This window comes from Ochotona curzoniae, unplaced genomic scaffold (genome assembly GCF_017591425.1).
Source record: "Ochotona curzoniae isolate NIBS_2020 unplaced genomic scaffold, NIBS_Ocur_1.0 contig_523, whole genome shotgun sequence".
Classification (NCBI taxonomy): Eukaryota; Metazoa; Chordata; class Mammalia; order Lagomorpha; family Ochotonidae; genus Ochotona; species Ochotona curzoniae.
In genome coordinates this window covers 12,402,035-12,418,525 of record NW_024466459.1, presented here as the reverse complement: position 1 = coordinate 12,418,525, position 16,491 = coordinate 12,402,035, and the positions used below count along the sequence as shown (strand labels likewise).

The 16,491-nt window shown below is 55.1% G+C and overlaps 1 protein-coding gene across 5 annotated transcripts; it reads right to left on the bottom strand.

Annotated features, from left to right (window-relative positions):
- Positions 1-7,492: 7,492 nt before the first annotated feature.
- Positions 7,493-13,814, bottom strand: LOC121162675 (fructosamine 3 kinase related protein). 5 transcript variants are annotated; one of them, XM_040989902.1, is made up of 6 exons: positions 13,661-13,814; positions 11,494-11,645; positions 10,967-11,058; positions 9,447-9,529; positions 8,783-8,905; positions 7,493-8,649 (listed from the first exon to the last, which is right to left on the bottom strand). In XM_040989902.1, the coding sequence occupies exons 1-6, from the start codon at positions 13,799-13,801 to the stop codon at positions 8,311-8,313; spliced, it is 930 nt and encodes a 309-aa protein (XP_040845836.1). In that variant the 5' UTR covers positions 13,802-13,814; the 3' UTR covers positions 7,493-8,310. The 5 variants fall into 5 exon arrangements, with proteins under 5 accessions (XP_040845836.1, XP_040845838.1, XP_040845839.1 ...); XM_040989904.1 differs by lacking the exon at positions 13,661-13,814 and adding an exon at positions 12,734-12,900; XM_040989905.1 differs by lacking the exon at positions 13,661-13,814 and adding an exon at positions 12,369-12,419.
- Positions 13,815-16,491: the final 2,677 nt, after the last annotated feature.

Genomic DNA, 16,491 nt, shown 5'->3' with positions numbered 1-16,491 from the left:
GTATATATGCCTTTCCAATAAAAATAAATAAATCTGGGCCCAGCACGGTGGACTAGTGGCTAAAGTCTTCACCTTGAACATGTCGGGATCCCATATGGGCACCGGTTCTAATACCAACAGCTCCACTTCCCATCCAGCTCCTTGCCTGTGGCCTGGGAAGGCAGTGCAGGACAGCTCAAAGTCTTGGGACCTTGCACCCGCGTGGGAGACCTGGAAGAAGTTCCTGGCTCCTGGCTTTGGATCAGCTCAGCACTGGCTGTTGTGGTCACTTGGGGAATGAATCATCAGATGGAAGATCTTTCTCTCTGTCTCTCTTCCTCTGTGTATATCCTATTTTGCAATAAAAATAAATAAATCTTTTAAAAAATCAGAGAGAGAGAGAAAGAAAGAAAGAAAGAAAGAAAGAAAGAAAGAAAGAAAGAAAGAAAGAAAGAGAGAAAGAAGGAGGCTTTCCTAGGGGACAGTGTTGCTCAACAGACTAATCCTTCTCGTTGCAGCACTGGCATCCCATACGGCGGCTGATGCGAGTTCCACTGCTCTGCTTCCCATCCAGCGCCCTGTTAAAGGCCTGGGAAAGCAGCAGAGGGTGGCACAAATGCTTGGGTCCCTGCACCATGTGGGAGACCTGGAGGGGTTCCTGGCTCCTGGCTCCATGTCATCTCTGGCTATTGTGGTCATTTGTAGAGTGAACCAACACATGGAAGATCCTCCCTTTATAAATCTGCTTTTCAAGTAAAAATTAATTCCTAAAAAAAAAAAAGAAAGAAAAATCAGGATTTTCAGGAACCCAAGGACTCTTTCCTGGCTCCCAGGAGCAAGGGGTCAGGCCACCAGAGGTTCTTGGAGACCCCAGGGCCTGATCCCTGCCCAACCGGGGTCATCTTTCACTCCCGCGTTTAGCTCCGAGGCTGGGATGGCTGGAACTTGGCTCAGTGGTCACTGCTGAGCAGGCCGCTGGGTGTAGCCTGAGCTTTCCCAAGTTCTGGGGGAGAGACCCAGGACCAGCCTTGGACCCTGGACTGTGAAAGGCCACCACCCCATTTGTCATCCTCCTTCCTGGCCAACCCCCACCTGGGGCTGCCCCACTCCCCTTTACCAACCAAAGGACCCCTTCCTCGGAATTGACCGAGAGTTGGGAACGGGGGCAAGAGGTGGAGATCGGAATCTTTGCTGCCTTTCCAACAAAGTGACTTGGCGCTGACGCTGCCTGCGTCTTGTCAGATGTTCCCAGGTGAAGCCTGAGCAGCCCCAGGCCCTGTCCAGGGTGCCACCAACCCCAAGGAACAGACCAGAAGCCACATAGAAACACAAAATTCAGTTGGAGTGGATGAGTCAGCGGCTGGCATGGCAGCTAAGACCACCATCTGTGACAACACAGGCATCTCATGTGGGCACCTGTGCAAGACCCAGCTGCTCCCGGCTAATGTGCCCACATGGGACTTGAAGCTCCTGGCTTTGCCCTAGCCCAGGCCTGGCAGTTGCAGCCATTCAGGGGCAAAACCCGCTGATGGAAGACCTGTCTTTCCCTATGTGTAACTCTTTTATCAAATAAATAAGTCTTAATGAGAAACAAGATTGTGGTTAGATCTGTCTCTTCCTGTAACTGCCTTTCAAACAAATAAATGTTTTGGGCCCAGTGCAGTGGCCTAGCTGCTAAGTCCTCAATTTGCATCTGTCGGAATCCCATATGGGTGCTGGTTCTAATCCCAACAGTCTGCTTCCCATCCAGCTCCCTGCTTGTGGCCTGAGAAAGCAGTCGAGGACGACCCAAAACCTTGGGACCCTGCACCCGCGTGGGAGACCTGGAAGAAGCTTCTGGCTCCTGGTTTCCAATCGGCTCAGCTCCTGCTGTTGTGGCCACTTGAGAAGTGAATCAATGGATGGAAGATCTTCTTCTCTGTGTCTCCTCCTCTCTGTATATCTGCCTTTCCAATAAAAATTTAAAAATCTTTTTTTATATTATTTTCCACATTTTATTATTATTGCTATCATTTTATGATACAGTTCCATATTTCCTTATCCCCTCCCCAATTCCCTCCCTACCCCACCCCCAGTTCCTTTATATCATTACTAACATATAGTTCTTCATACTCAGTCATATGTTCATCATTGCGGGCATGGACAATGGCAGAGAGTCCAGAATCCTATTGTCAAAATATAATATAAACAGTTTCACTGTAAGTCCATCTTTGTCTGGAAACAGAGATGCCGACCACACTGCATCCTCACATCTGGTTGTTAGTCTCCATTACATAACTACTGTACATTCCCTTAAATGAAAAGTCATGATACAAAATCAACAATAGAAAAAAAAAAATAGAAATTTACAATGCCATGAAGTTTGTTACTAGATATGACAGTCTCCATTACACAACTACCAGACCTTCCCTTAAATGAAGAGCCAAAAAACAAAATCAACATAAGGGAGAAAAAAGAAATTAACAACACCAAGAAGTTAAACAACATGCTATTAAATGTCTAACGTGTAGCTGAAGAAGTGAAAATCAAGAACCTTCTTGAAGAAAATGATGCCACTGCATGATCTACGAGTCATTGAATGATTTAATCAGAAGAAAGTGTTTTGAAGAGATGAAACCAACAGAAAACAACAAAACCCATGTGATAGAGTTTCCGCTGATCTTTGTTGGAGTGTGTCTCCTCCCGACAATAAACAAATGGGTTTTGTTTTTTAATCCAGTCTACTAATCTATGATGTTTGATTGAGCTTAAGCCATTTACATTTAAAGTTAAATATACATAGGCGGTACTTTGGTCCTGTAATTTTAGGAATGGGTTGTTCATTGATTTAGTCTTCTGTTGTCATTTTACTGGGATGTTCTTCCTGTTTGCCTTTGGTTTTGGTAGGTGCTATTCCTCCTCTCTGTCAAGAGAACATCTTGAAGTATAATTTGTAGAGCAGGTTTGGAAGAGGCAAATTCTTTTAGCTTTTCTTTACTCTGGCAGAATTTTATTTCATTTTTCAAAGATGAAAGAAAGCTTTGCAGGGTATGTTATCCTAGGCTGACAATTTTTTTCTTTTAGAATCTGGAATATGTCACTCCATTCTCTTCTTGCCTGTAGAGTTTCCTGTGAGAGATCTCCTGTGAGCTTAATTGGCCTTCCTTTATATGTCAATTGATGTTTTTCACGTGCACATTTAAGGATCTTTTCCTTATGTTCAATTGAAGAGAGCTTGATAATCATATGTCTTGGTGAAGATAGCTTTTGATCAAGCCTGTTGGGAGTTCTGTGTCCCTCCTGGATCTTGTTTCCCAATTCTTTCTCCAGATTAGGGAAATTTTCCTTGATTATTTGATTAAATACATTTGCAAACTCAGCTTCTCTTTCTGCACCTTCCAGGACTCCCATAACTCTTATATTTGGCCTCTTAATAGTGTCTTTCAATTCTTGAATACTTTTTTTGGCCTGATCCAGCTCTGCTTCCAGCTTTTTGTTTGCTTCCCCCTGGTGACAGGAGATATCTGCCAATTCTGAGATTTTTTCTTCCGCTTGCTTCATTCTATTTTGAAGACTCTCCACTGTACTTGTAATTTGCTTTACTGTGTTCTTAATTTCTGATATTCCAGTCTTGATTTGCTTTACTGCTTCCTTAAATTCTTTGAACTCTTGCATTAACTTCTCATTTTTGACCAGAATCTTTAAAATGAGTCTTATGAATTCTGTGTCCCCATTTTCTCAATGTCTTCCTCAGTTAACTCTGAGGTTGGCATAGGGTTTTGCTCCTTTGCAGGGGAGTTTTCAGTAATATTCATTGTGCCTTTGTCTCTTCCTTTGCTCTTGATCATTGTTAGCAGAGTCTTCTTCTTGGGGCAGGTTTCTAAGTTGTGTGACCCACAGGTCTACAATGCGATTTTACTTATTGCAGTTGGTACACAACTTTTTGCTTGCAGCCACTTGTGCCACAACCTCCAGCGAGTTCCAAGTCTGGGTTCTTATGTCAGATATCCACCATGGTCTCCACAGCCCCAGCTCTTGGCTCACCACTCTCCACCTCCTGTGATACCGTGATGAGGCTGCACTGTTGTCTCTGCAACCTTTCTCCCTCTTCTGGTTGGAGTGGGTTCCAGGATTAAAGAGACACCAGGTGGACTATCTAGTTAGGTTGTTGGTGGCACTGATCTTGTCGGAACTTGTTGGACGCTAGGTCTGGGTGCCACATGGACCTGTACAACCGGTACAATGCCACAGTTGGTATTATTTTCCTGCGGGACCTCAGCGAGTTCTCGCAAGCTCAGCACATGCGCAGTTCACTGTTGTCCCCTGCAGTCCCAAAGCTATTGCCACAGTGCGCAAAATGGCGCCCGATGTGCTACCACAACAGTTCTTGATCTGCTGGCTGTCAGATTCGAGGGCTACCCAGACCTGCCCTGGGTGGAACCCATAGAATGCCACGTCGTTGCAGTTCACCAAGTCAGAAATGAGCTCACTCCCTCTCAGAGCATGCTCAGTCCTTTCCCTTGCCCTTTCCTCCTTAGGCAAAATGGCGCCCAATTCAGCTCTAGGGGGGGCTGACTGGGCTATGAAATCCTCGCTGTTCTCGCACTGCCCGCCTGGGATCTGCTGCTCTGTCTCTCTGCTCCTGGTCAAATCAAACGGACCAGCAGGACAGACAGTTCCCCGTCTGGGTTCACCTCCCAAGCTCCCAGTGAAAGTCCCTTCCCACCTGGTTGCTGGTGGAGTTCCGGCTGCTGGTGGAGTTTAGATCGCCGTGCTGGAATATCATTCACTGCAACATCACACTGCTGTGCCTGCTGCTTCCTGTGTCTGTCAGTCTCCAGGTACCCCTCTGCTGTTGTTCTGTCCTTTCGTATTTCCTGAAATATGTCCTCTCTGCTTCATTCTGGTTAAATGCTTCTCCGTCCGTTTAAATATGTCCTTACCCTATTCCACCATCTTGATTCACCCCAAAATAAATAAATCTTTTTTTTTAATTAAAGATTTATTTTTATTTTTTTATTGGAAAGGTGGATATACAGAGAGGAGAAACAGAGAGGAAGATCTTCCGTCCAATGATTCACTCCCCAAGTGAGCTCAACGGTCGATGCTATGCCAATCCGAAGCCAAGAGCCTCTTCTGGGTCTCCCGCACGGGTGCACGGTCTCAAAGCTTTGGGCCGTCCTCGACTGCTTTCCCAGGCCACAGGCAGGGAGTTGGATGGGAAGCGGGGCTGCCGGGATTAGAACCGGCGAACATATGGGATCCTGGGCGTGCAAGGCGAGGACCTTAACCACTTGCGCCACCGCGCCGGGCCCATAAATAAATCTTAACAACAAAAACACACAACTTGTAGCCTCAAGTGGGTCAATGGGCATTTGGGTATAAGTCCCTGTTGGGTCTGCAGTGGGAGGCAGCCTGGGTGGCAGGAACAACTCCACAATGGCCCCATCCATCACCTGGGCAATACTAGAGGAGAGTGCGGCCACCCCACGGCTCCTGCTCAGCCCAGCAGGCTGCAACCTCAGAGAGGCATGCAGTGAGCTGTGGCAGAAACTGTCACAGCACAAGAGGCAGTCTGTAATGCTGCAGTGTTTGTCACATTTAATAACTGCACTTTGGCCCAGCACGGCAGCCCAGTGGCTAAGTCCTCACCTTGCACATGCCAGGACCCCACGTGGGCACCAGTTCTTGTCCCAATGGCCCCACTTCCCATCCAGCTCCCTGCTTGTGGCCTAGGAAAGCAGTGGAGGATGGCCCAAAGCCTTGGGACCCTACACCCGCGTGGGAGACCTGGAAGAAGCTCCTGGTTTTGGATCAGCTCAGCTCCAGCAGCTGTGGCTACTTCAGGAGTGGACAAGCAGATGGTAGATCTTTCTCTGTCTCTCATTTCTGTGAATCTACCTTTCCAAGAAAACTAATTAAATCTTTTAAAAAAACAAAACACGGGCCCGGCGTGGTGGCGCAGTGGTTAAGGTCCTCGCCTTGCACGCCCGGGATCCCATATGTTCACCGGTTCTATCCCGGCAGCCCCGCTTCCCACCCAGCTCCCTGCCTGTGGCCTGGGAAAGCAGTGGAGGACGGCCCAAGGCTTTGAGACCCTGCGCCCATGTGGGAGACCCGGAAGAGGCTCCTGGCTTCGGATCAGCATAGCATCAGCCGTTGCGCTCACTTGGGGAGTGAATCATTGGACGGAAGATCTTCCTCTCTGTCTCTCCTCTCTGTATATCCGCCTTTCCAATAAAAAAATAATAAAAATAAATCTTTAAAAAAAAAAGCAAAACACTTTTAAGGATTATGTATCTAAAATATGCACGAGAGCCAGACCTATCTGTTGGTCCACTCCTTAAGTAGGCACAACAGCCAGAGCTGAGCCAGGGGCTCCATTGGGGGTCTTGCACGGGGTGCAGGGGCCCAAGGACCTGGATATATATATTTTTTTGCATAGTCAAGAGAGGAAGATCTTCTGTCCACTGATTCACTCCTCAAGTGGCTGCAATGCCTGGAGTTGAGCCATTCTGAAGCCAGGACCCAGGAGCTTCTTCCGGGTCTCCCACATAGGTGCAGGGTGCCAAGACTCTGGGCTGTCCTCAACGGCTTTCCCAAACCACAAGCAGGGAGCTGGATGGGAAGCAGGGCTTCCAGGATTAGAACCAGCACCCATATGCGAATCCAGCACGTTCAAGGCAAGGACTTTAACTGCTAGGCCACCACTGACCTGGGTATCTTGTGCTGCTTGTTATCAGCAGAGAGACAGACCAGATAAACTGGTGCCCACATGGGATGTGTCACAGGGGTGCTTTGCATACTATGCCAGCCCAACTCTTTTTTTGAAAAGTAGGTTTTACAGAGAAGATTCTTCTATGTGCTGGCTCAACTCCCAAAAGGCCACAAAGACCAAGGCTGAGCTGACCCTAAGGACGATCCTCCGCTGCCCCTCAGGCCACAAGCAGAGCTGATGAGATGTGGAGCAGCCAGGACTTGAACCAGCACCTCTACGGGATCCCAGGGCCACAAGACAGAGGGTTAGCATGCTGCACCACTGTGCCAGCCCCAGTCTGGCTCTTCCTTGAACACCCTCTAGACTAAACAAGCAGGCCCACGTGCATGAGGCTTCCCAGGCCACAAGGCAACCTACTGCTGCTAACCATCAGAGGAGCCCGGGCTCAGCTTCCTGCCAGAATGATGAGTAAGGCCTCAGGTCTGGACCACCCTGGACCCCATGTTTGCAGTGACCACCAGGGACAAGCACACAGACCCCAGGGTCAGGGCTGATTCACCATCATGTCCAGCAGTCGCCAGGGTCTCATTCCCCTTTCTGACAAGACCAGAACCCTGAAGGCATCCTCTCCTTCTACTGACCGGCAGCCCAGGAGACACTGACCCTCCCACTTTACGTCCTGTGCAGAGGCCTCTCTGGGGTGCCTTAGCCAGAGCTCCGTGCTCCCCGGGCACAGCTCCCCCAGCTGCCTGGCCTCTCCCTCTGCTGGTTTCCGTCAGAAGCGGAGCGGCGCTGAATAACACATCTGCTCTGGGCTGCACCTGCGCCTTCTTTATTCAGAAAACAACCTGTACTTGTCTGCTGCCACAAGGTGTTGCAAAGGCTGCCGAGCAAACACATACAGGTAGAAAGCCGCGAGGGAAATCTAGTCGGGTGCCTCTGGGTTAGGGTTGCAAAGGCTGCTGAGCAAATAGATACAGGTGGAATGCCACAAGGGAACTCTGGCCAGGCGGCCTCAAGAGGGGCTGGCCCAGCAGTGCTGTGCACTTACCTGGGATGCTGCAGAGTGCAGCCAGCTTGGCAAAGCCAGCCAGCAGCACACAAACAGCCGGGAGGGAATGTGAAGAGAAACGGAATGTCCTCAGACACCAGGGCAGGATGCCCCCGGGCCGTTGGACACCCAGGTAGGAGGCGCCCTGGGCCCTCGGACACCCAGGCAGGAGGCGCCCTGGGCCCTCGGACACCCAGCAGGACACCCCCTGGGCCCTCGGACACCCATCCTGCCCATCACGAGGCGCCCCTGGATATGAGGGAGGCAGAGCTGGCATACAGCTTCCCTGCGCACTGGGTCCCTCCCCAGGCTGTGGCCTCTCCCAGGTCTCTGGAACAGCAGCGAGGCTCAGGGGCACAGGCCTCACAGGCCACGACTCTGATCGTTAACAGTGCAGCTTCGGGACAAGAACCTGTCCCCTGGTGCACTTTACCAGCCAGGCTTGGGAAGGAGCTGCTGGTGGGTCCTAAGCCATTCCAGCTGTGCGAGAAGGTGGGGAAGAATTCATGACGATGACACAGAAACCTGAAAGTGATAGGGGCCCCAGGGCGCTCTGGGGAGGACTGGGCTCCCCTCGAGCAGCTCACTTGATGAGATTTCTCATGATGTTGAGGGAGGAGCCCCTGTACCCGGACCCAAAATGATTCCAGTGGTTCAGGTAGTGGAAGAGCTGGTACAGCTGGAGGCGCCTCTCGAAGCCTGGGGCCTTGGGGACCTTGCTATGGTAGGCAGAGTAGAAGGCGCTGCTGAAGCCCCCGAACATTCCAGCTATCGCCAGTTCATACTCTGAGTGGCCGTAGAAAGAAGCCGGATCAAAGATGACGGGCCCGGAGGAGTTCTCAGCCACATTGCCGCCCCAGAGGTCCCCGTGCAGCAAGGCCGGGACGATCTCCAGGCCCTGGAACAGCTCCGGGATCTTCAGCTGGGGGGAGAACAGCGTCTCAGCAGGGCTCCCACCTGGGCCAGGGAAGCCCAGCAGGGCACTCGGAGGCCGCAGCTCAGAGGGACACTTGCAGACACAGGGCTGCCCCATGGACCAGGCATGCATGGCTTACCTGCAGAGCGGACCAGAGCTCCAGAGCCTGCCTGTCCCCAGATCCCTTCTCCAACATGTCCATCTGGGGCTGAATGCGCTGCCGGGTGAAGAACATGACCCAGTCCTTCTGCCAGTCATTCACCTGAATGGGCGACAGGGACAACGCCAGACCTGAAGCCCAGAATATCCCACAGTGGAAGGGGACACTGTGTGAGAGGGCAGGGGACACAGGGCAGCGCTGAGGAGGGCACCATGGCTAGGTTGGCATGGGGTCACAGCGACCTCTCCACAGCCCCGAAGGACCAGCGTGTAGGCAGAGGCCCTACCTGACGGCTCCCTGGAGTGGGCAAGACAGAGCCCCAAGACCAAGGCCCTTTTAGGACAATCCCCTAAATAGTGGTTCTGCCCCACAAGCCTACGGGCCCCCGGATGCCAAGGCAAGGCTTCAGAGGAGCAGAACCCCTGCCCATCCATGCATACAACCCAGCACCCTCTCTTGGGCCGCTGTTCCTGGGTGAGGTGAGCAGAGCCATGTAACTGGATGCCAGGTCCTGGCACGCTGCTCTGAGAGGCTAGTGAACATAAGATAGACACTTCTGGGCCTCACAAGCCCACAAAGAAAACGGGGTGCATAATTCCCAGCAACAAGAGCTCCTGTGAGGAGGAAACCAGGGCCCACCCACCTGCGGGAGGTATCCACAGCAAGTGACCACATCAAATCCAAACTGGTCCACGAAGGGCCGCTCTGCACGCCCGCTTCCCCGCCCTGGGAGGAGAGACGGGAGCCTCACGTGGCCGTCCACACAACGGGACACTGACAACAGATGCAGGTCAACAACCACCCAGGGGACACACACCGTGTGAAAGCCACAAAGCAGAGGTAACTCCCCCAGAGAGAGCACCTCACACTGACCATGCTTCCTCATAATCACTCACCGTGCCTCCTCACACTCTCTGACTGTGCTTCCTCACACTCACTATGCTTCCTCACACTCACCGTGCCTCCTCACACTCACTGTGCTTCCTCACACTCTCTGACTGTGCTTCCTCACACCCACCATGCTTCCTCACACTCACCATGCTTCCTCACACTGCCCATGCTTCCTCACACTCACCATGCTTCCTCACACTCACTGACTGTGCTTCCTCACTCACCATGCTTCCTCACATTTACCGTGCTTCCTCACACTCACCGTGCTTCCTCACACTCACTGTGCCTCCTCACACTCACCGTGCTTCCTCACACTCACCGTGCCTCCTCACACTGCCCATGCTTCCTCACACTCACCATGCTTCCTCACACTCACCATGCTTCCTCACACTCACCGTGCTTCCTCACACTGACCATGCTTCCTCACACTGACCATGCTTCCTCACACTGACCATGCTTCCTCACACTCACCGTGCTTCCTCACACTCACCGTGCTTCCTCACACTCACCATGCTTCCTCACACTCACTGACTGTGCTTCCTCACTCACCATGCTTCCTCACATTTACCGTGCTTCCTCACACTCACCGTGCTTCCTCACACTCACTGTGCCTCCTCACACTCACCGTGCTTCCTCACACTCACCGTGCCTCCTCACACTGCCCATGCTTCCTCACACTGCCCATGCTTCCTCACACTGACCATGCTTCCTCACACTCACCATGCTTCCTCACACTCACCATGCTTCCTCACACTGACCATGCTTCCTCACACTCACCGTGCTTCCTCACACTCACCGTGCTTCCTCACACTCACCATGCCTCCTCACACTCACCGTGCTTCCTCACACTCACCGTGCTTCCTCACACTCACCATGCCTCCTCACAATCTCCATGATTCCTCACACTCACTCACCATGCTTCCTCACACTCACCATGCTTCCTCACACTCACTCACCATGCTTCCTCACACTCACCATGCTTCCTCACACTCACTCACCATGCTTCCTCACACTCACCATGCTTCCTCACACTCAGTCAATGTGCCTCCTCACTGACTGTGCTTCCTCACTCACCATGCTTCCTCACATTTACCGTGCCTCCTCACACTCACTCACTCTCTGCTTACTTCCCTGTGGTCTGAGGGTCACACTCATGGGTCCTGCCATCCACACGAGTCAGATTCTTATGAGGCTCCGGCCTGGCCAATCCTCAGCCCACACAAACTAACAACTTCCTTCAGGTAGCCCCCACAGCGTACACAGATGTCCTACCTACGGTGCCAGCCTCCTTCACGACCATCTCTCCAAGCTTCTTATTGTCAAGGTGTAGATCTGCCAGCTGGGACCCAAGCTTCGCAGAATGACTGTCAAAGCAAGAGGGAACAGCTGAAAAAGTGCCACTCACACATAGGGATTCATACACATACACAGAGACACACAGAGCAGGTGACATACAGAGCTGAGCAGGTGACACACACACAGCTGAGCAGGTGACACACACAGCTGAGCAGATGACACACACAGACGCACAGCTGAGCAGGTGACATGCACAGACACACAGCTGAGCAGGTGACACAGACACATACAGCTGAGCAGGTGACACACAGAGCTGAGCAGGTGACACACACACACAGCTGAGCAGGTGACACACACACAGCTGAGCAGGTGACACAGACACACAGCTGAGCAGGTGACATGCACAGACACACAGCTGAGCAGGTGACACACACAGACGCACAGCTGAGCAGGTGACACACAGACACACAGCTCTGCCTGGAATGTACTGAGCAGACACAGACCTGCTCAGATGCTGCATGTCCACGTGCTCCATCACAAGCACGCTGCCGCCCCCCGAGGCGTCCAGGACCTTGATGGGCTGGGGCACTTTCACAGTGCCTGTGTCCAGGATGGCAGTCAGGCTGGCCATTTCACCTTCAAACATCCTTCTGGCCTGTAGAGGACAAGGCGTTGGAGTGAGAGCAGGGGAGGCGACAGGTGCATAGCCACGGCCGCCCTTCCCTGTCCTGCTGCCCTGGTGCTCGGGCGGAGCCCATGTCAACAAGGGCCACAGGCCACCCAGAAGACCCCCATCCCGGACTTGACCAGACCTGTCCCTGATGTCTCAGACCACACCCTGGACACACTGCTGCTCCACAGACAGGCGGCACCGGGAGGCTGGGAACGCTCATGTCTGGGCCACTCTGCTGGCAGTGGAAATCACCACATCCTCCTCATCCCGTGGGCCATGGCGACCCGACTCCTACTGCCCGACACAGCAGTCCCTTCAGGGAGCGACCCAGCTCTTCCCAACTCTGCCACCCTCCCCAGGGTGACCGTCCAGGCCTGCCCACGCACACGGCCCACCCTCCCCAGAGTGATCACTCAGGCCTGCCCACGCACACACAGCCCAACATGTACACACATGCTCCTGCAAAGGCTTTCCTGGCCTCTGGTTGCCCCCTGAGACGCTGCCATGTTACCTCTGCCCGGGACACAAGTCCCCCATCTTTTGCCTCCCCCATCTTTTGCCGGGTCAGTTCCTCCCAGCCCAGTCACGCCTAGGATTCCAACTCAAGGCCCAGCTTAATTCAAGGAAGTCTTCCCTCGCTTGCCCTTGAAAACACCTTCTAAGGAACATTGTCACAGAGACGTGTTTGACACAGGCGACACTCACTGCACCCAAAGCCCGGGACAGCAACCAGGCCTCCTCTCCTTACATCACCTCCCTGTCGCTCCATCCCTTATCACGCCACTTTGCCCTTCCATACTCAAGTGTTCTCAGGGGTCTGGCTGCAAAAGATAAGAGTTCAGGACCCACTGGCAGATGCATAGGCTAATGGCATCTCATACGGGCGCCGGTTCGTGTCTCCCTGCTCATGGCCTGGGAAAGCAGCAGAGGACAACCCAAAGACTTGGGACCCTGCACCCACGTGGGAGACACAGAAGAGGCTCCTGGCTCCTGGCTTCGGATCGGCTCATCTCCAGCCACTGCGGCCACAATTGTCAGTTAGCAGCTAATGAGTGGTCCTGTATTGTTACCACAGGGGAGCTGCAGGTGCTAAGGCGAAAGACAACTGCGAAGCAGAATTGTCAGGGAATTTTCTTTGGAAAACAGCGACCCCACTTTGCAGTTCTGGTGTAGAGAGCAGCGTCGGGAGGGGGTGGTCCAGTTCACAGACACAGGACTGGCTGTGCTCGGTTGCAACTCCAAGTGTCGGCCAGACAGAGGAGCAGGTTGAAGGGGCAGGAGGGCTGGACAGAGGGGCAGGACGCAGGGGCAGGAGGGCAGGACGCAGGGGCAGGAGGGCAGGACGGAGGCACAGGAGGGCAGGATGGACGGACAGGAGGGCAGGATGGACGGGCAGGAGGGGCAGGACAGAGGGGCAGGAGAGCAGGACGGAGGGGCAGGAGAGCAGGACGGAGGGGCAGGAGGGCAGGACGCAGGGGCAGGAGGACAGGAGGGCAGGATGGAGGGGCAGGACAGAGGGGCAGGACGGAGAGGCAGGAGGGGCAGGACGGAGGGGCAGGAGAGCAGGACGGAGCGGCAGGAGGGCAGGACGGAGGCACAGGAGGGCAGGATGGACGGGCAGGAGGGCAGGATGGACGGGCAGGAGGGGCAGGACAGAGGGGCAGGAGAGCAGGACGGAGGGGCAGGAGGGCAGGACGCAGGGGCAGGAGGGCAGGAGGGCAGGATGGAGGGGCAGGACAGAGGGGCAGGACGGAGAGGCAGGAGGGGCAGGACGGAGGGGCAGGAGAGCAGGACGGAGCGGCAGGAGGGCAGGACGCAGGGGCAGAAGGGCAGGAGAGCAGGACAGAGGGGCAGGAGGGGCAGAAGGGCAGGAGGGCAGGACGGAGGGGCAGGAGGGGCAGGACCGCAGGACGGAGGGGCAGCGCCATCCCGCGGGCTCCGACCGCACCGGGAGCCTTCCCGCCGAGATCCCACCCTCTGCCTCCCGCCGGGCGGACCTCCGCCTGGGAGTTCACTTTCACGAACACCCGTCCTCTGTCCGTGTCGTAACTCTGGCCCTGGCTGATGCAGCCGCCTCCCGAGTGGCCCGTGGCCCGCACCGCGCTGTAGCCCAGCTCCCGCCGCAGCAGCGCCTCCATATTCCCGCCAGGACCCGCGCCGGCCTCAGCCGGGCACGGCGCTGGCGTCGGCGGCAGAAAGCAATCCCCGCGCGGATTGGGCGGGGGGCGGGCCGGACTGCCGGAATCCACGCTGGGATTGAGCAGAGGACGGCGATGCGCGCGGGGATTGGACGAGATCGGAGCTGGGTGACGCTCACGGGGATTGGGCGAGGGGCGGTGACAAACCGGGGATTGGGCGAGACTGGAGGCAAGCCTCCATAACAGGCTTGAGGATTGGGTGAGGCTGCGAAGGGGACGGACCAGATGATACGCGCGGGGATTGGGCGAGGAGCGGGCGTCCGGATCTCTCTGGGAACCGGGTGGGAGTGCACATCCCACTGGAGCCCTCACTCCTACACACCCGGGAGCTCAATGTGTTCACACGCTCGGCCTCCACGCACAGCTTAGAGCTCGTGGGCCTTTCTCAGGCTGAACCAGGAGGGGAGCAGCCGGGACTCGAACCTGTGGCGGCAGTGCAGGGGATGCCTTGATGCACTGCGCCACAGGGGTCGCCTCCTCTGGGTGTGTGTGCCAGCGACCCCATCCTGGCCTCGGGTCTAGGGGTCGGGCCCCACACAGGGCTGTCCTCTGCTTTCCCAGCTGGGTCGGGAGTGTGTGTGTGGGAGAGAGAGAGAGAGGGAGAGAGAGTCCCCATCCTGGAAGATGGAGAACTCTAGATGGAACATGACACCCAGCTCCTGGGCCTGGGAGCTGCAGATTGCCGGGGAGGGGGGCCTGGGGACATACTGGAGTGGGAGCGGCTGAGGGTATGTGTGACAGGGGAGGAATGACTCCTGGGGATTCCACGGACCGGGCTGCTGCACTTGCTGGTAGGCACGGGAGCTGACGTGGTTTAGAGGGGAAACGGAGGGCATGTCTGGTCAGGCCAAGGTACCCACCGTGTCGGAGACCAGTCTGGGCTAAGTAGCATCGCCCGCTGCCCGCGGGTGCACCCAAAAACATGGGGCTGGAGGCCTACCTGGCTGGGCTAGGCTACAGTGCCTGCCCGCAAGCGTCGGAGCAGGGGCTGGGCCACGTCAGGTTGAACGGGACAGAATCGGATGTGTGGGCAGATTCTGGGGGGGAATTGTGGGCTCACCTCTGAGGGGCCACAGTACTCACCAGCACTCATGGGATCTGGGGCTGGGAACAGTCCTGGTAGGGGAACTTGGGGAATGCCCATGCTAGGCCACAGCTCCCGATGGGGAGCACCGGACCATGGCTGGGACCAGGCCAGATTGGGCTGGACTGTAACACCCGTCGGTATATGTGTGGGTCTGGAGGTGTGACAGGAAGGGCCAATCCATGCACTCACTGGCACAATCAAAGGTTGGATGCAACACCTGCCAGTTCACATGAATGAGGGGCTGGAACAGGCTGGCCTAGGCCGCTGCACCTGCTGGAAAATGCTGAGTCTAGGAGCTGGCCATGTCACGGTGGGCCACAGTGACTCTGGCAGGTGCAAGATCCGGGGCTGGGAACAGGCCTGGTAGAACTGTGGGCACACCCCTGCTGGGCTGCACTTTCTGCTGGCGAACATGAGACAGAGCTGGGGGTGGGCCAACTGCTGGTCAAGTAAGGGCCACCTGCTGGCATATGGGTGGGCTGGGACCGGGGCTGGGGTAAGCTAAGCCAGGCTGCAGCACCCACAGGTATGCACGAGAGCCAGATGGGATGTGGGATGGTCTGGGCTAGGCAGCAGCACATGCCAGCACATGCCAAAATCAGGGTTGGGGGAGGGCCTGGTGAGGGTTGTTGGGAGCCACCCTGACTAGGCCAGGCACCTGCTGGTATGACTGGAGACCGAACTGTGGCAGGTTGGCTGGACCACAGCACCCATCAGTTCATGTGAGAGACGGGACCAGGCAGCTGCATCCACCAGTGTGTGTGTTGGCTGGTGCAGGTGATGGACCAAACCTGACCTGCACTTCTGGCACACACGAATCAAGTCTGGGGTCACCCCAGATGAGGTTCCTTGGGGGACTCCCCTATTAGACTACTGGACTCAGACCCCGGCCACAGGGAAAACCACAGGCTGTGTGGTCCGACCTTGAGTGCATGTGTCAGGACTGGGCCTCCTCGTTGCTGATGTCTGTGCAGTGGACAGCAAGTCCAGATGCACACAGGGGACATGACGGCCAGGTCCAGCAGGGGACGTCTGCTGCCTCGTCAAGGGTGGAGAGTTGGACAGGTTGGACTACCCTCCTGGCCAGCTTTGCAGCGCGTTCCTGGGCCTGTGACCACACTAAGGTGGACTGGGACCTTGCAAACATTCCCGGAACAACAACGTCTCGGAATCCTCAAAACGACTCAGGTGGCGCCCTGGACCCCCATATCGGGTCTCCAATCCTCATCAAAGGACGTCCCCCACTCCCTGGTGCTGAGGTGGTCTGACAGCAAGGGGCGGCCCCCTCCTCTCCCCTCCCAGCAGACAGAGGAGGGAAAAAGAAAAGCCCCTGAAACGTGTCCCACCGCCTTCCTCCATTCCTGAACCCCCCAACCAGAGCCCCACATGGGCATGCATCCCTCTCAATTACATAAATAATATTGGAAATAATCGGGCCTGGTGGCATGGCCTAGTGGCTAAACTCCTAGCCTTGAATGTACCGGGATCCCATATGGGCACCGGTTCTAATCCCGGCAGCTCCACTTCCCATCCAGCTCCCTGC